This window comes from Python bivittatus, unplaced genomic scaffold (assembly GCF_059951505.1).
Source record: "Python bivittatus isolate LINGU-HERP-01145 unplaced genomic scaffold, Pbiv_v1 ctg000350_np1212, whole genome shotgun sequence".
Classification (NCBI taxonomy): Eukaryota; Metazoa; Chordata; class Lepidosauria; order Squamata; family Pythonidae; genus Python; species Python bivittatus.
This window is the reverse complement of record NW_028277074.1, coordinates 18,327,683-18,349,068: the sequence shown is the minus strand read 5'-3', so window position 1 is coordinate 18,349,068 and position 21,386 is coordinate 18,327,683. Positions and strand designations below refer to the sequence as shown.

At 45.8% G+C, this 21,386-nt stretch overlaps 1 protein-coding gene across 1 annotated transcript; it reads right to left on the bottom strand.

The window, feature by feature from the left end:
• Nucleotides 1-18,453: 18,453 nt before the first annotated feature.
• OLIG2 (oligodendrocyte transcription factor 2) lies at nucleotides 18,454-21,034 on the bottom strand. Its single transcript, XM_007434435.2, has 2 exons — nucleotides 20,918-21,034; nucleotides 18,454-19,393 (listed from the first exon to the last, which is right to left on the bottom strand). The coding sequence occupies exon 2, from the start codon at nucleotides 19,369-19,371 to the stop codon at nucleotides 18,454-18,456; it is 918 nt and encodes a 305-aa protein (XP_007434497.2). The 5' UTR covers nucleotides 19,372-19,393; nucleotides 20,918-21,034.
• Between the last annotated feature and the right edge of the window lie 352 nt (nucleotides 21,035-21,386).

Here is a 21,386-nt window from a genome sequence, read left to right as displayed (position 1 = left end):
CAGTATTGGTAGAAAGAGATGAACCTGCCATCTTCTTATCACTTAAGATAATAAGGCAAGATATGGGTCTGGGCAAGCCTACTGCTTTTCAGCAGTGGACAATACAGTGGCTTAGCAAGCAAGGCACAAGTTAGTTATAGTTCTGTATTTTTCCTTCTCTTGTCCTTCATAACTGGAATTCAGAAATATTTAAGCCTTAGTTCTCTAATTGAAACCTCAATATATGTTATTTTTCATGTGGTTTTAATTTCTCCAGTATACTTCTGAAAAATCTAAATGAAATCTTGCTCAAAGGGAAGGCAGGCTCGGATAAAGCAAGAATACCCTTAAACGAGCCTTTCTGGTATAGTGCCTTGGTGTCTTTTAAAAAGAAAAAACAGTTATATAAATTAAAAAGTGGCCAACTGCTATCTCTCAGTTTGACTTACATTAGGAAGGGGCTCTGTACCTTGCTTTGAACTTTGTGAAGGAAAGGCATGGTCTGATTGCATTAAGTAAATGAAAGATTTGTTTAGGAGAATCTTCTCTATGATTCCCTTTACATGCAGGTGAAAAGTGTTCAAAATGATTGATTGCACCTCTGTCCTCACTCCATGCATATGTCAGTCCCAGTCTTTCACAGTTGGAACTAGGAATTATCAGAAGAGCCCTCTTGGATCAGGTGCTAGGCCATCTAGTCCAGCAGTCTTTGTCATACAGTAGCCAACTGGATGCATTTGAGAATGTCTCAGATGTGGACCAGTGAGTGATAGCCTCCTAACAGCCATCAAAGTAGTAGCTACTGATAGCTCAACCCCCTATGAATCTGTTCAGTCCCATTTTAAAACCACCCACATCAGCTGCTTATTTGCAGAAGTGCTACCAGTGAATTCCACAGTTTAACTGTATGCTGTGTGGAAACTATTTCCTTCTGTCCACCATTAATCTCTCTGCTTTTCAGTTTCAATGATGACCTTGAGCTCTAATACTTAGAGAGGGAGGAAGATTTCTCTGTTTCTACCTCATATATACCATGTATGATTTTATATGCCTTTATTATGTCTCTCCTTATACTCCTTCATTCCAAATTAAAGAAATACTGTTGCTTTAACCTTTATCTATGCAGGAGCTGCTGTAGCTCCCTAATAATTTTTGTTGCTATTTTTGCTCCTTTTCTAACAATATAGTATGCATAATACTCCATGTGATGTATGCATAGATTTGTAAGGGCACTGTATTATTGGCAGTTCATTTTACAGTTTTCTTCCTAATGATTTCAAGCATGGAATTTGCCTTTTTCAAAGCAGCTGCACACTTGGTTAACATTTTCATTGAGCTATTCACATGACTCCAAACTTTCTGGTAAGTTCCTACTGGTTCAGATCCCATTAATTAATCAATTAATTAATCTATCTCATTAATTAATCCAGATGTTTTGTGTGAGCGTTATCACTTGACACTGAATTGCATTTGCCCATTTGAAGCCCATTCCTCCAGTTGGGAAAATTTTTTTGCAGTTTCTTACAGTCCCTTTTGACTTTACCACCCTGAAGATTTGATATTAACTGCCAATATAGCCACTTCACTATCAGCCCTCCAGATCACTAGTATGTCCGTTTGCACCTATTCTGTTTTTTTAACAAGTTATGTGAGAATATATAAAAATACAGGAGCCCATTTTCTTCTTCTGGTTTGAGATCTAGGGGGAAAATAATAATTTTTTTTCCTCCTAATTTTGTACCTAATTTTAGTAAGGAAGCCATGTATTCAGCAGTAGACAATCACTGCAAAGAGGAAGTCTCAGTTGCTATATTAATTGAATTCCACAGCTGAAATGACTAACTATTAGGTATATATGAAAGCACAATAATTCAGCTGCAATACATACTGCAGAAGAATGGAAAAAAATGCAAAAGTTAATTCAATCATTTTAAATGCATTAAAACAGACTTACTACAAATAATCAACATTTTTAAGATACTGTATCCTTATCTAAAATGTGGATAGCTGCTTACAACAATTAAGCAAAGGAACAATATAGTGAGACATGGCACATTTTCTAGTTTTAAAATTCAATGCTGTCATCTCTGTATCTCCTGGCCAAACCTATTTTTTTCCAATGAAAAGAAAATTACAGTCTGTGTTTGTTGACACAGAAAAAATGCCTCTGTGTGTGTGTGTGTCTGGAATGAGAGAGAGAGAGAGAGAGGTCTCTTTCCTTTTCCTTTATAAATGGGTTTAAAATAGGCCATCAAACATTGATTTTAAATTTTGGAATAGGTTTAAAAGTATCCTTGTGTATAAAACAGCTAAGCTGTCTTAAAACAATGTGATTCAGTGTGCTGTGAAATTGCATCCACAGGTCTATAAAACTGATTTCAAAGAGCTGAATTTCTTTGCAAATTAAAAAAAAAAAAGACAAAACCCCAACCCAAACTCTTTAAGCCATTCTGGAGTTAGTCATTTAAGCCAATTCCTGTGCAAGCTTTCTCTGATGCAGTAAAAGAGACAGTTTGCTTAGAGGCTGTAGCTGATTTATAGTACAATGACCAATGGCATAGTTAGGGCTGTTCTTCTGGGGGCGGGGGTGTCCTTTTGTATTTTGTTTTTGTGTTTGTTGCAACAACACCCTGGCAAAGTCTCAGGAGTCGTCAAAAGATGTGAGTGATTCTGGTTGCTTCTGGGATGTTCCAAATGGTTCAAACAAACCCGTTCACAGGGACGCATGGCCAAGTGTGTTCCAAGGAACGAGGGGAAAAACAAAGATTGCTCTGAAGTAATTTCCCTGCACTGAATCCAGCCATCCGGTTTCACTCTTTCTTCATTGAATGGTCAGAATGCAACAGGAAGAGCAAGGCTGAAAGAGAACAACCGGCCAAATGTACTGGCAGAGGGAGCTGCAAGAGACGGCAGGGGCAGCTTGATGCAAAACGACCATTCTTTACTCTTGGAAGGGAATGAATGATAAATGTTCGCGTCCCTGAGGTAATAAATGTGTCTTGCTTGCAGGGCCAGGGCCAAGTTCCTAGGACACCTGCGAAGACAGGAGAGGCTTTATAGGTCCAAGCAATCTCTTTATTGGAAACAGACGGGATGTAGCGGATAGAGAGGATACTGTTTGCCATTTGCCTCATTCCTTCACTGCTGCTGGCTCAACCTTCTTATCTATTTATGCAGCAGCCATGCCTGCTGCCCTTCCGCATAAAACACCATTCAGGGAGCTGGGGAGAGAGGGAGAGCACCATTGGCTGCAGAAGAGAAATACAAGATCTGCATTTATTCCTGGCTGCCCCAGGATCAGTCTGTTGAAGACAGAAGTAGGGGACCTGCAGCATTCCAGATGTTCCTGGACTATAACTTCAAGCTCCCCTGCCAACAAAGCTAATGAAAAAGGAGGCTCAGATTGCAGTAAAATCTGCTTGGGAGGAGGGGGTGTCCCAGTTTTCTACCACTAGTTTAAGGGTTACTTTACCCCATTATTAGAGAACTTGAGCTGAGGCCTAGCTGGAAATCCCACCTTGGATGCAGACAGTGTCATTCCTGATCCCTTAACAATGTTAGTCTGCAGTGGCACAAAACAGCCTGTCAGACCACATAGGATGACTGGAATGCCTGGCTAACTCTAGAGATTGAGGAAGGTGACCTGGACGGAGATATGCAGGAACTGTTACCTGGGCAAAAAGGCCCGAGCAGTCCTTAAATTCAAAATGATGCCTCCCCAATTCACTGGAGTGTAAGAAGGAGAAGGTAGAGCACAGGCTTGCAAGATTCTGCATGTATAGCAGTTTCAATAAAAGCAGTTTTAACCTTCCTGTGGAGTTCGTTTCCTGGTCTGGTCTACTTAGCGGGGCTGACCCCAACCCTGCTGTCCTTTGCAGCTAGTCTTACAGGCACTTCTCTTTAGGACTCCAGCCAAACGCTCAATATCAGACTACAGCTGGGGTCACCAGGATAGAGCACTCCATGTAGGGGTGTCCACAGGGTATGGTCAAAACAATCAAGATGGCAGGTGGCCATGGCAGTGTCACCGAAACTGCCTGCTCACACAACGCACATAAACAGGCAGAGCATTAATCACACTGTCATGGGTGCCCTCTTGACTTTTTGGATCATACCCCACAGATACCTCTGACTCTATGCATAAAAGCAAGGAAGAAGGCAACACACCTGCAGCGGAGCGTGATGACTCCCAACTAGACTGAACTCTGGGGAGCAGTTGCTGGAGAACATAAGGTAGATGAATTTGGGAAAATCAGGGATTTAACAGCCAACAAGGGTTGGGGACTGGGTGCTGAAAAATACGAATTGGTATTTGGGGGCCCTTCTCAGCTGAAATTATTTTTGCCACTTATCGGCTACGCTGGCCGTGAGTGAGCTTGTCTTTGCCAGAGGTGTAGTAAATAGTTAACTTAGTAGCACTAAAATATTACTTTGACATTTTACTGAGGTTTTGGCCTCCTTCCTTATCTGTACCTGGGAGGCTTACAGCTGGCTGATTAGTCAGAAGGGAGTTAACCATTTTGGAGTATATGTGTTTGATTACCAGTGTAAATAATTTGGGGGGGGGTTGTAAATATTTTGGGTTTTTTTATATGCATGTTGTTTTTGTTAGCAATACCTTGTTTTAGCTGTAAATACACTTTACAAATTGAGATACATCTTTATATTTGCCCTGCTTCTTTCTAATGTGTGTGAAATGTGTCATCACTGCACCTACAACAAGGGTGAGGTTTCAATCACATGGTCATGACCACCATCTTGCCTTTTTTGACCCCATTCCCACAGACACCCCTGTTGGGGATACTGCCTGGTCAAGCTTTCCAGAAGGCTTCAGTGCTGTATGCATGATTTGGAACAAAGGTAGTGAGTGCTGTATCTGCTGGCATAAGGGAAGCTGGGTTCATGTGTTGGTTATCCTCTGTATTTAAATCTGAGGACTGATGGCAGCTACAAACAGCTCACGAGCCCATCCCCAAGTGTGGGTCAGTTTGGTTAGCCATCCAAGGCAGGCAATAGGCAGTGACAGAGACTCAGGAAGGCTACATTTAACTGCTACAAATCTCTCTTGCCTCCCCCTCCATTGCTGCATCTGAAATGAGCTGTTTTGCTCTAGCTCTCCTTCTCAGCCCATGTTACTGAACTATAAGGAACAGACAGGATTTAATACTGGGATGCGACCAGGATTGTCAGCTGGTAACTACTGTCTTTGCTGAAGTTACGGAAAAGGAATGTCAGCTTCTTCCAAAGCGCACAGATGGTTTTTCAAGAATTCATGGCTGTCCATAGCCCAGAGTCTTCTTTCACCCAGATGTGTTGGTGAGTATACATCATCTCCTCATCCTCTTCTGGTGGTGGTGTTTCTGTTATTGTTACTACATAACATCAGTAAAGAAGAAAGCTTTTATTTTTGATGCAGATGAGAGAAATCCTGCTTTAAAATCTTGGAACTATTTCAACTGGTTTTCATATTAAAAGTGATCCGTAGATTGATTGGTATACAGAATCTTATATACTATACTGCAAGATATAAGTGCAAGAAAGATACTATGGATCTGTGGTATTACAAAAATAGTGGACATTTTCAAATAGCCAGTTTTTCTGTCACCCAACTCTTTTAATTCCAATACAGAATCCACCTGAGATCAAACTAGGCTGTTATGAATTTTGTGGATCTATTTCCTGTCTTTCTTTCCTTGAAACACCCCAGGAGAAGCAAATACAGTAAGAGAAAAATGAGCAGAGTTAATTTGCAGGAGTTGAGGCTGGGTTTTTATTCCTGAAGTGCTTTTGGGTGGGGGCCGGGTCTTGTCAGTTTCAAAGAAAACAACTGTTTTGAGTTGGAAGTTCCCCATCCCAGAAAAAAGAGTGATATATTGAGACATTGTTTGATCAGTTAGGGCTTGCCTTGTGCCAAAATGGAGACTGCACCTTTGTCTAGTAGCTTCCATATTTTCCATGCAATCCAGTTTTCTCTGAAATTAGAAGTTTCAGAGAATTCACGATTTGCCCAAGTTTGATCTCCTTTGATGGAGATGATCAGATGCCTTCCAGAAATTGCTGGATTACAGTTCCTAGCATTCTTCACTTTTGGCCATACAGTACTGCTTGGCGGATGATACTGATTTAGCAACATTTGGAGAGCCAGGTTTTCCTCCCTGCTCTATTCTTGATAATCTTGGCTTCATATTATGTGAAGTAGGGCTTCCCCAGAGCTTTTCAAAATAAACCATTTTGCAGTTCCAGAAGCTTTAAGGCTTCCTTAAATCAGGCGAATTCATATATTGTGCAAAATCGTATGTGGATTGTTCAGTACTCACAAGAAGAATCTGCTGGTATTGCTTTTCAAAATCTTATTACTTAAAATATTAAGATGATACTTCAATTAAACTAAGGCTTCCAGCCCTTCCCTGCCACTGAATTAAAGTGCTGCCCACCATCCTTGGATTTGCACAAACAATGTGCTGTTCCCTATTGCCAATTCCTACCTGTCTCTGTTGTATCTCTTCTGAGTCACTGACAAATGGTGTTGCCCTGCTTTGTGACTGCACTGTGTATTATAGGTTTGTTCACACACTCCCCTAACTATAGTTTGAAGATGCCTCATCATCATTACCTAAGGACACATCCTCAAGACTTTGCCTGTCTCATCCCCAGCCCATAGCTGTGGCTGGCCAACTTGATATTTAAGTGGTGTTTTCTATCTTCTCCTGACACAATTCTTGTTCTATGCATGATTTCTGGTGCTTCAGCAATGATGATGACATGGTCAGGAACCAAGATCTGCCCAGCATCTATTGGTCAATTTTGGCTGCAGTGCACCTGCACCCTCCCCCCAAGCTGTTGAGTACCATGGCCATTGGGGCCCATGCAGTTGGACTGACGTGATACCTGGCTTCTGCAAGCAGTTGCCCTTGTAATGCTTGACTGGCACTTTCTGAAGCATTGTCAGGTCTAAGGCAGGCTCCTTATTAACAATGTTCACTGCTTTTGTGAAATAGCACTAGACTTCTTTCAGAACCCATGTTCAGCACTGGTGTGAGAGTATTAAACTATTTCTTTAGAAAACAAAACAACACAAGATCTCTTTCAAAAACCAAATTTACTCTTTGCACAAAAGGTCAGTTTCACAAGAAAGGCAGAGTTTCTAGAAGTTCATATTGCCTGTTGCTTCTGTTGATGAAGGGGCATTCTTTTGACTGTTTTTAATTTGTTGTGGGTGACATTTTTTCTACTCTCTGGGAACGGGATCATCCTTTTCTTGCTTGCTGTCTCTCACAGCGGCAAGATGGCTGCAAATGCCAGTGCCAAGACTGCCATGAAGATCATTTTTAATGCTGCTCCAGTTGCATGTAGGGCAGCAGGAGCAATTGTGAACAGAAACCTTCATAGTGGCCTTGCTCTTGAACTTTTCAGCAACCTGTCAAAAAAGGGCACCCAGCTACATAATGGAAGTGGGAGGGAGCTCAGCTGGAAGTCTCTCTGGGCTCCCTCCAACTTTACCCCATGCCCCTCCACTGCATCCCTGAACTATTAACCTGAGGATCCTTTAAGATATGTATCTCCTGCTCTCCTGAATAAGCTACATCCAAGTTTAGAACTAGCCCAAGTGACAGCCCACCATCACAGAACATCTCAGCACTGGCAACCTGTCTTTTGGGCAACTTGAAGGCTGGCACACGGCATTTATTTTGTTTCAGTGTGATTGTCAACAGATCTGTTTTACAACAACTTCTGGTAAAGGAAGAGGGCCAAGTCTCTGATTCATAGGCTCTTGTCACTCAACCCGCCCCATCACAGCATCAAGGAAGACAATTGATGGTTGTTTTTCCTGACCAACAAGTCACAGGGAAGAGGAACACTCATGAAAAGGGGAATGTAGTCACAGGCACAGCCCTTAACTTGTCTCTCCTTAAAAGTATAAGGACAGCACCATTGCCCAGCTTTTTACTGAGCCAGAATAGAGATTGGCTATTGGAACAGCGAGTCATGTCAGCATATTTTGCACTGCTTCACAGACGGGAGGAGCGCATACTAAAACAATCCTTTGATTAAACCATGGGCAAGTTCTTTTTTTTTATCTTTTCCTTTGGCTTTACTAACTCACTTATTTCAAAGTGGGTAGGGCAGGAATGGAGGAAAACAGTGAAACAGGCAAATAAGTATGTAAAAACATGTCCTTTCCCGTTCACAAATGGCATCATGGAGGTCTACGTTCTCTTCTCTAACCTGTTGGAAGCCTGGAGAGAAGTTGGTGCCAAAAACAGGTGGGATGGGCATCAAGTGCTAATGGAGATAGCAAACACAGGGAGAGAAATAGCTCAGGTGGAAACTGGCTATGATCAGAGCGGGGTGGGGGAAACCATGCTTCTCAGCAGATCCAAAACACACCTCTGATCATCCCTAGTACTAAATCACTTGATTGTGTCTAAAGTAGGGGCAAGTAGATTGAAGCTGCTCTTGGATAGAGTCAGAATAAGGAGGAAAATACTTATAGGCCAGCACAGCTAATGAGGACATATGCATCTCTCACTCACTGGCTGGGGATGAAATGAAAGCAACATCTGCAAAGAAGGCAGAAAATTGTCAGTGAATTATTGTGCTATCCTGGGGTGCAAGAGGGAACAGTGTTTTTGTTGTGCAAGTCCAGTCATTGTTATGTGTAACCCTGGCTTACGGCTTAGCATGTATGAACAGTCATTATGACTTGATCAACCAATTATGGCTTGCTGGCCTAGTGTATTGTGTGTACTAGAGGGGAATAGTCTGGACTGAAAGATCCAGCTTCCAGCTAGTAAATATCTTCTAAGCAATGTTTATCTTCCTTTGAGTCTCAGCGCTTCTATGATAGGTGTATATTTACCACAAAAAGCTTTTTGTAACCTTTGTACTCATTTGTCTAAAATTCAACAAGCTTCAACACAGAAGGGGCATACTGTATGTATATCCCATCCAATTCTGTTAAAAGGCTGTACTTGTTTGTCCATTGCCTCATGTTAGTCAATAAGCACATATATTAAAATCCAGATTTTCCAGAGATAGACTCCACTTTGTGCTTGGTATCAATGTATTTGCTTTTTTCCTTTCAGCAAAGTTGTTCAAAATTCTTCATGATGAACTTCATGGTGTGGTTAAAAAAAGAGAGAGAAAGAAAACGCAGCTTAAAGAATGACTCTGTACAGTGCTCAAGCATCGCTTGCTATAGCTGAATCCAAGAAAAATAAATAGGGACAAATACTTTTTGAGATCAATGGTGTTCTTGAAAATTATTTCTCACAGTTGCAGGTGACACCCTTAACAAATCCCCAGGAGCAGATGAGAAATGTATGGGCTGTTAATAAACTGTAACTAATCAATGAATGCTGCCGGATTGTGCTCAAGCTGCTTGGGGCCACCCGTCCTTGGGAGAAAGAACACTTGCTCCCCCCTTTATTTCAGGCCTGCAAAAGCATGTGGCAGACCTTGATGTCTGTTAGCGTGCATAGACATATGTCCCTCACACTGCCATGTAGCATATTCAATGAAGTCGCACAATAATAGGTTGTCGCCCAGGGCAGTTTGAAATGAGACATTGTCACTCTTTGGTCACAGAACAACAACAACCAAATTAGATGGGCTCTCTATGGATCTTAAACAATATATTCTCAAAACACTCATGAATAAATCCACACATAAATGTAAAAAGATCCCTCAGCTGTGCTGAGTTATTAATTGTCTGTACCGCTTTTGATTATTAGGGCTAAGGAACTATACTTACTCATTTCTTTATTATTTGTGACATGAGAATCCAATTAATGGTATAAATATATACAATTGGCTCCAGATCTGCCTTCTGCAGACAGAAGGCTTCTTCACTCTGTGAATGCTTCTGATCTAAAAGAGCATTTCTATTGGCTTCTTTCTCTGCAGATTCAAATTGCTTCCCTGAACATTTACTGGAGAAAAGTGGGATATCCTCTGGCACATATGAGAGGTGAGGCTGTAGGCCAAGGAGACAACTCTCTCTCGCTTGCTCTCTGTTGCATTCCTATAGAACAGTATTTCTCAATCTTGGCAACTTTTCTGCTGGCTGCGGAATTCTGGGAGTTGAAGTCCACATATCTTCAAGCTGCCAAGGTTGAAAAACACTGATTTAAACACTGGCCACATGGACCGTTCTAGAGCTCTGAAGAATGGGAATGGGATTTTCTTTTGAACCCCCTCCTGAACTTTCCTCTTCCTGCAATCTATGTCACAACCTCAAGCAATTGCCCCCATTAAGTGAAGTGGATTTACTTTTGACAAGAGCCCGTAATTATTTTAGTTTTGTGGAACTTTTGCATGGCTATCCATTCTCTGTTTATATACTGTACATCAAATAAAGGGAAACCTATCACTCCTCAGACTAACTCACACGCACATGCACGCACACAAAAACATCTAACATTTTACATTGGCTAAAGAGGTCACCTCCACCACCCTTGAAGAGAGTTTCTTTTTCAGAACAAGATTGTCACTGAAATCTTGCATTCAATAGGGCTTAATTGGAAACATTATTATTATTTAGGGTTAAACGTGCTAAGAGCACAGCCATTACAAGTTAACAGTATCCTGCTATATATGTTTATAGGATAACCAGAAGGAAGGCCCAGTATATGCAGCGGGAGTTATTTTCAAAAAAGCTTGCATAGGCCTGCAAGTCACATCCAGAGAATCTGAAATGAAAGTGACTTAGTGAAATGTGAAGCATACAGATAATCCCCATTACCTCAAATTCTGTAATTTCAAATGAACGGATTGGAAGGACAGATCTACCAAAAATATAATAAACAGGATCCTCTAGGGAACTCCATGGACAGAGCCAGCAGACAAACATATGGGAACAACACAGGGATGTTAATATCAGTAAATGATATTTCCAGAAGGATCATCATGTTCATCTGTTGCAGCAAAAACAACAGTGTTGCAGCATTTTAAAAAACGATCCTATTCATTATGGCACTGGTGTTTGTGGGTTGCACTTCTTCAGATGCATAAAATACTGTTCTGAGGGCAGATCAGATGCACATCATTTGGAGTTAAAGTATAATTGCTGAGGTCACAGAGAGATGAAATAAAAACTAAATAAGACGCACCAAAAAAAAAAAAAACCACCCTAACTAAGAAGCCAAATCTATTAATTTCAGTGACATTTTCTTCCAACTATATATTGTCCAGGATTAGAGCCCTAGAAATACCATTGAATTCAAATGTTACATGGGTCAGTCAGAACAAATCCACTTGTTTGAAGTTGCCATTTTTTTCTCTCCCTGCACTTCTTTGGCAGACAAGAACTTGTGTCTTCAGCACCTGCACAATACATGTATCATCTTGACAGGGTGTGTGCGTGTGTGTGTGCGCACAAACAATGCTTCCAAGTGCACAGGGGGATGGCTATAGCACCTCTCTGCCACACCTTAAATAGGGATGCGCAGGGCTTCAGATTCAATGGCAAAAGGTGCTTCAGAGCAAGTGGGGCATGCACACAGCATCACAGGAAGACACAGCTGCTTTAAGGAGTTGCAGGCAGATGCTACCACCATCCTCAGACAAGAACATTTTTGGCATCAGATCTGAAGCTTGGGTGGAAAGAAAGGCTGCTGCAAAACCCAGCATCAGCCTGCTGACTCTTAGGATCTGTTCCTAGGACCTGTGGGACCCTGAGCTCCATTTGTTGCAACCCCACTGATGAGAAACTTCCTTCCTTTTTCATGCTGATTAGAGAGAAATCTTCCCTTTCCCTCATCAAGAAACATTAGAGAAAGTCCCACCCCCATCCCCCCAAGTCTAGTCCCTTTTGACAAATGGGGTTCACACATCATCAGACTGAGCTGTGGTTTACTGAAAGAGCCACAAGTGTCTTGGTCAAAACTAGATAAATCAGATGAGGATTCTGTGCATTGTGTGACCTCAGCTTATGAGAGGGAGAGACATGAGGGAAATTCTGTGGAGGCCCTTTCGGAAAGTAAGTTTCAACTGAGAATTCTCATTCCATCCCTGGTTTGACAGAATAATCTGAAAAAATGTTCCGCTTCAGTCCAGTGCACGGGAGCAAGGAACAGACTTCAGAGGATCATGCTAAAAAGCTACCTCTGACAGGTGGAATATACACGGGGTGGGCTATGACCATCAGGAGCAGATCAGAAAATTTAAAATAAAAACAATGAATAGGTAAATAGAGAAAAATCATTTCAAAAGGCAAAAGAGATGAGCAGCTTCAGGGGTTGCTCCAGAAAGCAGACCGGGAATAGCATCAATCACTAATGTGTAGGAATACTGCCAGGCATGAACCAGCCATAACATGGTTTGTTGTTTTGGCCTAGTGCTGAACACTTATTTGCCATGGTTTATCATCCAGCATAACTGTAGTTATCTTAATGCCTGGTAGTAGCCCTGCTAGCATTCTTGCCTTTTATCTCTTTGAAAGCAGCAGCGCAGCTCTTTTCACACCAACATTGGGTCCCTCGTCGCAGGCCCAGATCCGGTTCAAAACCCGAGAGCCTGGCAAGCCTTTGGAACCAGGACCCCAAAATTTAGCATCAGCCAGTTGCACTGAATCATCACTTTGGAGGAAATCCTTGATCCGTTCCCCTTGGGTTTACTTGCCAATTTAGGCCTGAGGAAGGGGAAAGAATCAATTACTATTGAGAAACCTTCTCCTTTCTGCAGTTTTGATCCGGACAAAGGGCAGTGCAGCACTTTCCACCCCCTGCGGTCCCCCTGGGAAATGCCTGGAAATCAGCCGGGCTCTTTCGCTGTCAGAATATCTCCGCCCGCGGGGACAAACGGATCAGGCTGTCTGATTTCGAAGGGATTTCCTACCAAATAATGGAGGACAAGATCCAGTCTCAGTCGATCCCGTTTACTTGGAAGTAAGGAGCAATGAATTCTGTGGGATTTTCCTTGGAGTAAGAATGCAGAGAACGGCGTGCCTGGGTCAGGGGCAAAAGCTGCGCAAGTCTACTCTGTGAGGCTTACTCCCAGAATATACCAGCCTTCCCTAATCCTGCTTCCTCCGGCAGCTCCCAACATTTGGGGCTGGGGACGGTGGGACACGTAGTCCAACACATGCAGCGGGCAGCACTGACAAAAGGGGTGTATTGAGTTTCAGCCTTCCTCGGAAATCAACAGATTTCAGTGGCTGCGTGGGAGGGAGGAGAGCGAAGAGCGCGAGAACCATCCTCCGACTGTGTTCACACAGCAGGATTAACTTGACGGCTACATCTAGCTTCTGCGTACCCACGACAGGCTAAGCTTGATGCATGTGATTGCTCTCAGGGTTGCTTTTGCTTGTTTTGCGTGTTGGCAGGTTAGATAGTTGTGTGGACTCAGATCTTTTGGTTAGTTTAGAGTTCATTGTATTGTGAAACCCAGGGCTTAGCTGAACTCAGTAACTGAATGATGACTTGCTGAGACCAAGATGGCCTCTGCCTCCCTCCCCCTGAAGTTCCCCAAGATGAAGAGAGGTGAAGGTGGCCAAAGCGGATGAGCGGTGGAGGCAGGCCAGGGGCCCTTGGCCCTGCAAGACGTCCCATTCCTGGCCAACCGCTTGCATTTGTTGTACGGCCTAGGCAGAAAACTTCCCCATTGAGCTTCTCCTCGCTGCAACAGTCGTACCACTAACGAGATAAAACACCTCAAGGCTCTGGAACCTGAGTAAGACTCAGCAGGGAGAGGTCAAAAAAGTCAATATGGTGGCTGCGCGCTCATAAAAAACAGGAGGAGCTTCGATCGCTGCATTGCAGTTTCCATCTTGACTTTTTTGACCTCTCCCTGAGGACAGCCCTGTACCTGAGGCTGCTTTTCCCCTGTGAGGTGCAGGGGGCGTTCCATACCAGTCCTTGCAACCGGTGGTCCGAGGCAGCTGTGCCCTGCCCTCGGCCTACCACATTCGGTCGGAGCACAGATAGCTCTGCTTCATTCTAAGCTGTGCCAACCGCACTTCAGAAGGCGTGGTCAGTAAATCACGGGTTAGGTTAACTTGACGTGGGAAAGAGATCACAAGCTAGAGGCCTGGCTCACAACGCAATTGAATGTGTGGTTATTTCAGACTAGGAGGAAATCATATTTTTGAAAGCTTTTGTCCGAAAGGGCTGTTCCTTACTTTTCCCAGTAGCAACAAGAAGATTTCACCCACAGATGCCTTTTGCAGCAGCATCTCACACGGGAGGGAATCTCCTTATTACCCCCCCCCCCTTCTTATCATAGGCTGTTCGAGTCTTGGGCCGTCAACTTTGTCTTTCCCCCCCTCCCGGTTTCTTCTCCCTCCTTTTCTCTGTAAGTCCAGGAGTCTCGCAGCTTCTGCACAGGCTTTCAGAGGGTTTTGGCGGTGTGTCCTCTTTAAATGCCCTTCCTGGCACCCCTTTAACATATTTGCATGACTAGACTGAAAGAAGCCCTACTCCAAAGTGTGTAAAGAGCATTCACTTATCTGGGGATGCTGCTGTTTCTCTTCTAAGTGACACCCTCGCTATAGCAAGAAAGGCCCCAGGCGAGCTTCACAGGCGCACTTTTCGCTGGAATCCGCAAGGTGAGCATGCCCCGATGCCCCCAGAGGAATTTATGGCGGTGTAAAGATGACCAAAATTCCGCTTTAGTGTGTCACGTCGCAGGGTGACAGTCCTGCAGAGGCGAGGATCCCCACTTTACTGGAAAAAGGAGGCGCGTTTGTGAGTGGCGGGAAGGCTTTAATACCTGCCAAAGTGGAAGAATCCTGAGAATACAGAGAATTCGTTTAGAAGACGGGACAGGCTCTGTTCAAAATGATTCCTATTGGCGTCAAATGAGAACCCACCGAAGGTTAAAATCTACAACCACCTGGAAACAGTAGACTATCTACTTCTCCCGGGACAGAAGAATTTCTCTATAGGAAGTGATGAGTGTTTTCTATCCTGGGTTGGGTGTGAACAGGTCTGGTCTCCTGGGCGAGCTGAAAGAAGAGGAGGCTGCTTCCCTCACCGGTCGGAGCTTGGCAGCGATCTACGGCCGTAGGTCTAACGAGTCCTTCCGTCAAGCAGGTCGGAGGAGGCGGGCCCTATTAGTCCACCTCTCGGGATTGGAGCTCCGACAATTTGGCACTCGGATACTTGATCTGCAGGGTCTGATTTCTGAAATGACAGATGTTCCAGCCTGCCTGCCTGCCTGCGACTTCGACAGTTCCTCCTGGCTAGAAAGAACACACTCAAGAGATCCCAGATACTCAGATAATTTCATTTCAAATAGTAAGAGACACTTTGATAACATTCCCTCCCCTTCCTCCTCTCTGTCTCTTTCATACAAACTTCCCTTGCCTCTTGAAAGTTAGGGAGAGCTTCAAGAGATTGCCTCCAAAACAGGTGATTCTCTTTTTTTTTCCTCTCTCGAAGCAAAAACAAAAACTGGCAGTAAGTAATTCAATGGCTGAAGTGGTGAATAATAGTGAACAGGTGGTCAATCAAATGAAAAACCCTTGGGAAGTTAAATAGAATAGTTTGTATTTTAATGTATATTACTTTATTTAAATTTAATGTATTAATTCAATTTATATTTATATTTTAATCGTAGAACTACATCCGTAGTTCATGGGCTGGGTTGCACGATGCTCATGTGTGCATTCTCACCACCACTTTCTCCCCATCCCTAACGATATTTAGCTTGGTGTTTTAATTCCTTGTTGTGCGTCTGAGCCCCTCTAAAGCTCTAATTTTATTCCTTAGATTTCTATCTCCCAGGAGCCCAAGGCAGGCAGGGATCTCTCTTCCTTTTATCTCACAAGCAGCCTCGGAGGTCGAAAGAGGGACAGAGTGACAGGCCTCTAGTGAATTTCGTGGCTGAGGGGAAACCTCAGTTTCCAAACTTTGGGTGGTCCGGGCGGGACTGGAATAAGTTTACCCAAAGCTTGTCCAGATGCGATTCTAGCTATAAACGTACAAAGGCTTTCTTTGAGAGTGGACACGTTCCAGGAGGCAGCCAGCCTGATGTGGTGGTTAAGGCATCAGGATAGAAACTGGGAGACTGGGCGTTTTAGCCCTGCCTTAGGGATAAAGGTGACCCTGGGCCAGTCCCTCTCTCTCAGCCTTAGGAAGGAGGCAATGGCAAACCATTTCCAAAATCTTGCCAAGAAAACTGTACGGACAGTAAAAAAACAAAAAACAAAAAACAAAAAGTCTCAGGAAGCGAGTTTAAAAACCTTTGCCTCCCGCCTGGTCGGGGCATTCTGAGGAAAGAGATGATGCCAAAAGGTGCTTTTCAGCCTCCTGGAGGTCTAAGCCAAGCAAGATTATGGTGAGGGCTAAAAAACCCCTGCCCTCCGTCCAGCCTCTAGGACTAGACCCGGTAGAAACAAGTTGCAATGGCTGTATCCCGTTGTTGGGCTTGCGCTTTAACGCGGCTCAAGAGGTCAAGTCCTGCGGGACGCTCGGGGTTCTGAGCGCGGCCTCATTGGAAACTCCTTTCCAGAAGACGTGTAGATGGAAAATGTGTTCACGGTGCATGTTGATCATATTCCCAGGGCGAATAAATGCCCCCACTCGGTGAAAGAGCTCGTTTGGTTTGAAAACAGATGACATGAAATTAGAACCTCAATTTGTGCCCCAGGGGGCCATTTCACAATCTCTCCCCTAGAACAATTTGGGTGGCAATTCAACTGATTGAATACTGGCCCAACTGTAATGCAGGCAACCCATGTATCATTTAGGCTTGTTGAGCATGCACGGAAGAGGCAGTCAATGAGGTGTGTAGGATCCTGGCAAAATAAAGCCTTGCACGTGCAAACCTTAGTGTCACCATAACAGACTGCTTGTGGCCAACCCCAAAAGATCTTCCCAGGCAGTACTAGAAGAGTACTAATGTGGCCCAATCTGGACTTGGCTGCGTCCCTTTGCATTTAGGGGTGTGGCATGTTAGTTCTTGCAGTTGGAGCAAATCCCTCTTTACTCGGCAGTCACTTTCTATTCTGGAGAATAGAAATCTTTTGGAGGGAGTTAGAAAAGGTAAGTAAGACGCCCCGTTGTTGGGGGAACATCAAGTACACCCACCCGCTGAAGTTAACGAGTTAACGGCCGTGCAAAGAGGCTCTGGCCCCATATTTCTGAAGACAGAGCACCTCAGTGGAAATGAAGGGAAAAGACAACAGACGTCCATCTTCTCTCTTTCTTTTAATTGTTCTCATTATTTAAAAATGTGAACAGTGGGTCACTCTTTTTTTGCAACCAAATAATAAATATTTAGGAACTTTTCCATTTCTTTATTTTTTATATATATAAAAATAAACAGGTGATTAAAAAAATCTCTTGAAGGCGACAGAGCTAAGAAGGGGAGAGGGAGACCTTATTCAGAAACAAGCCCTGAAGGTGGGGAGGGGGTGTAAATATTGCAGCACAAGCAAAACTTAATGTCTCCCTCCCCTCCTTTTTCTTTTAACCTTTATGCTCAAGCAAGAAAAGGAAGTGTTGTGGCTTCTGAAAGGGAAAAAAAAGGCCTTAATCCATAGGCCCACACACTCAGTAAACTCAAAAGGAACCCCTTTGCTCCTGCAAAGAGAAAGCCTCTAGGAATGCCACGCATAACACCCCCCCCCCCCCAGGCAACAGCAGATGCGGGGAATTCACTTTATTTTGGTTTCCTGGTATCTGCTGCTCCCAGTACAACATTGCGATCCTAAAGGCCTTGGGCTCGATCCTGCCAGAGCTTCCAGGCAACAGCGAAGGCTGCAACGGCCTTTCCACTGTCTGACTCACTTTGGAATGAACTTTCCGAGGTCAGGCTCAAGGCAGAGATGAGTGGCACTTAAAACTGAACTTTGGTTGGATCAGGCCCAAGACCAGTTGCTTCCTTCTGCGTAGATAATAGGATCAGTTTGTTTCTGGAAGTTCTATATTACACTTAGGCTGAAAGCCAACTACTCTGAAATCAGTGGGGTGTATTTCCATACAAGCATCTCGAACCAGCCCTACATTTATACTGTACAACAAGTACCGCTCACTCAGGAGAGAAGACCATGCGATTCCCTCTGTGAATTCTGGCCCCAAAGGTTTCCCAGTTACAACGAAATTGTAGGTGAAAGATTTAAGTCGGCCTGCAAATATGCCCCCCTACTTTAAAAAAAAAAAAACCAAGGTGGGGAGAAACGATCGGTAGTTTGGGTTCCTATCTTTGAAGTCGAGTGTCTAACTTAGGTCCGCGTCCTCACCGTCCTTGCAAAGGGAAAGAAAAGAAACTCGACTCTAAGCTTCCAATAGCTGCATTTTCACCCCACAGGGGCCGACAGTGGAGCAGCGCAGTTCCGCGAAGGACCGACTCCTTTTCCGAGGGCCTTTAGCGTCCAGGGCCTTGGATTCACTCTCCCGGAAAGTCCTGGAGGAAACCTACCTTGGGCTCGTGGGCGTGCTAAGTCCTGGCAACCTCCCCTCCCCAAGGGGTCATCCCCGCTCCCGGTTGCATCCCCTCCCCTCCCTCCTTCCCGCCGCACCGCGCCGCCCTTTATTTGGCGTCGCTGGTCAATCTGGGCAGGCTGGCCGCGTTCAGCCCGGAGACATGGTGGTGCGACGGGGCCGGCACCTGACACATGCTGCAGGGACACGGCATCCCACCCCAGTGCTGGAAGCTGCTGCTGAGGGGGGCGGCGGCGGCAGCAGCGGCAGCAGCGGCCGCAGCTGCAGCCGCAGCACTCGGAGGAGACTTGAGCAAGCCGTGAGAGGGTCGGATAGAGCTGACGGCCGACAGCCCCGCGGAGCCGGGCAGAGAGGCACTGGAGACGGCGGCAGGGGGCAAGATGGGGTGGTGCACGGCGTGGGAAGCTGGGTGGCTCGGCAGAGGTGCAGCGTGGCTGACCAGGCCCCCCGAGCAGGCGGCGGCAGCAGGGTGAAAGCCGGTGGCGTGGTGGCCGCCATAGATCTCGCTGAGGAGGCGCTTCATCTCCTCCAGGGAGTTGGTGAGCATCAGGATGTAGTTGCGCGCCAGCAGGAGGGTGGCGATCTTGGAGAGCTTGCGCACCGACGGGCCGTGCGCGTAGGGCATCACCTCCCGCAGCCCGTCCATGGCGATGTTGAGGTCGTGCATCCGTTTGCGCTCCCGGCTGTTGATCTTCAGGCGCAGCTGCTGTAGCTCCGGCTCCGTCATTTGCTTCTTGTCCTTCTTGGAGGTCGAGGACGACGATGACGACGAGGACGACGACGAGGGCGACTTGAAGGCCAGCTTGTCCACCACGACCACCCCGGCGGCGCTCATGGCGCTGCGCAGTTCCGCGCTCAGCTCCGCGGGGGAATCGTTGGGCGTCGAGCTGGACACGGCGCCGCCCGCCGAGAAGCCCCCGCCGCTCTTGCTCCTCGCCGACACGAAGAGGTCATCGGGCTCCGGAGACGAAGGGCGGCTCGACACCAGGCTCGCGTCCGAGTCCATGCTGGCCCGCCGCCCCAGCCGCCTGCGAAGGAAAGAGAGGCAAGCGGCGTCAGGCAACGGAGCGGCCCAGCCGGCTGGCAGCAACGCTTCCAACCCACCGCGGCCGGGGCTTTCCGCCGAGGGCCGTGCGTCGGCGAAGCCCGGAGCCAAAGCGCAAAGAGGCCAGCCCAAACTCGCGCGCGCGCGCCGGAAAAAGTTTGGCGCCGGTGCTGAAAAACTACAGCCCGTCTGGTTCATTCCAGTCGGGGTTAACTCCAACCAAGAACGACGGAGAGCTAAATCCCGGGGACTTCAAGGGGATTTAGAGGTCATATTTGTTAATTCAGTTGGCTTGTGGCCAATATGTTGGTGAAGGCAGTTCTTTTTTTTAAATCACCATTCTTTACTTGTAAGCCCCGACGAACGACCTATTCTTGTACTCTACTCTCAGATCTATGGATTTAAATCCTTACCCATAAATATCCACAAAAATATCCTACCCCCCCCCCCATTTCCAGCATTATGGAGAAACCTAATTAAAATAATTAAGAGTAGGAAGCCACGCCCTCATCGTGACTCTGCTGCAGTTTAATCGATGGTTTTAGAAACTGCTCAACTGCTTTGAGGATCACACGACAGCTTCCTATCCCAAACCTCAGTGCACTCTCTTGTTTCTCCCTTACTGCCAGCAGTTATCTAGCCGGGTAATGAAACGTTTCCAAGAAAAGAACCAAGCTCAGAGAACCCCAAGGACTCCACAGAAACTAAAAAACCGGCCTCGCCTCGCCTCTCTCCCTCCAAGCACCAGAGCGCCACCCGTACCCGAAATTCGATGTGAAAGGGGCAACCCGAATACGAACGTTTGCGAACTGTTTACTTATTTGGCTAAAGTGTGCTCGACTCTTCCTACTAGAGCTACGTTTACGTCCCATCTAGAATTTGCTCCCTATTGTTTCCCAATGATATCGGCCCACCCACTTTCACAAGATCGCATCAAAGCATTTTTTTAAAGACTACCCAAGCAAACCACGGGGCGATTTAGGATTAATCCTTGTTCTGATGCTAGAGGAATTTTTTAACTGGCCAGCACTCCTACAGCCAACTTCGCTGTGCGCCCCCTCCACTCGTCTCTAGTCAGAAAGAAATCTATACCAGGCCAGGCGGCTGCAAAGAAAACCAACTTTTCTCCTTCGTAAACCGACCAAACAAGATTTCTTCTCCAAAGAGTTTACTAGTGCAAGATAAATATTTCCTCGCTACTTCAGTTCTACTTTGGCTTCTCTTTTTCTCTGTCCCCTTAATCACATTAAGTGGAGCCGGAAGTGCAGTGCCCATAATATTTCTTGGGGAACAGATTCCTCCGGAGGGGTATTTCTTCTGAGCAAACGGCTGCAGGGCTGGTTCGAGCCGAGGCGCTAAAAGAAAGGCTGGCGAGAGAAAAATCACCCACGGTTCCCGCCTGGGCCGGATACTGGGACGGGCTTAACCTGAGCAGCCTGGGGATGAACTTCCACTGGGGTTGCAAGAAAGCGAACGTGCCGGCAAGCGGATGGGACGGAAGACTTACAGTTCGGAGCGGGTCTCCCTGGCCAGCCGGATCCGCTCCAGCTAAGCTGCAGACTGCCGGAGAATACAGTTAATAAGAAGCACCTTTCTGCCTCTAGCGCGCGTTTTTATAGCCACGTTGCTCGCCCGAGCCGGTCAAGAACAATGAATATTGTCCTGGACAGGCGGCTGCACCAATGAGCGAAGTGCTGCGGGGGTGGGGGCGGCAGACTGACGTCACGCCGCCGAATTCCGCTCAATGAAACGGGCTCGGACACACGCCTTCCTCGCCTCCCAGCCAATAGCGAGAAAGATCGGGGCCCGGAGACAGAAGGAGAGTTTTGTTGCTTCTCGAATAAAATGCCGCAATGACAGCACCCGCAACAGCTGGTGGGGGGAAAAGGAGTCCAAACACGCCTCGGACCCGACAAAACAATAACATTTTGGGAGCAGTACGGAGCCAGGCTCTCCACTTCGCCGGGCTGGCTGGC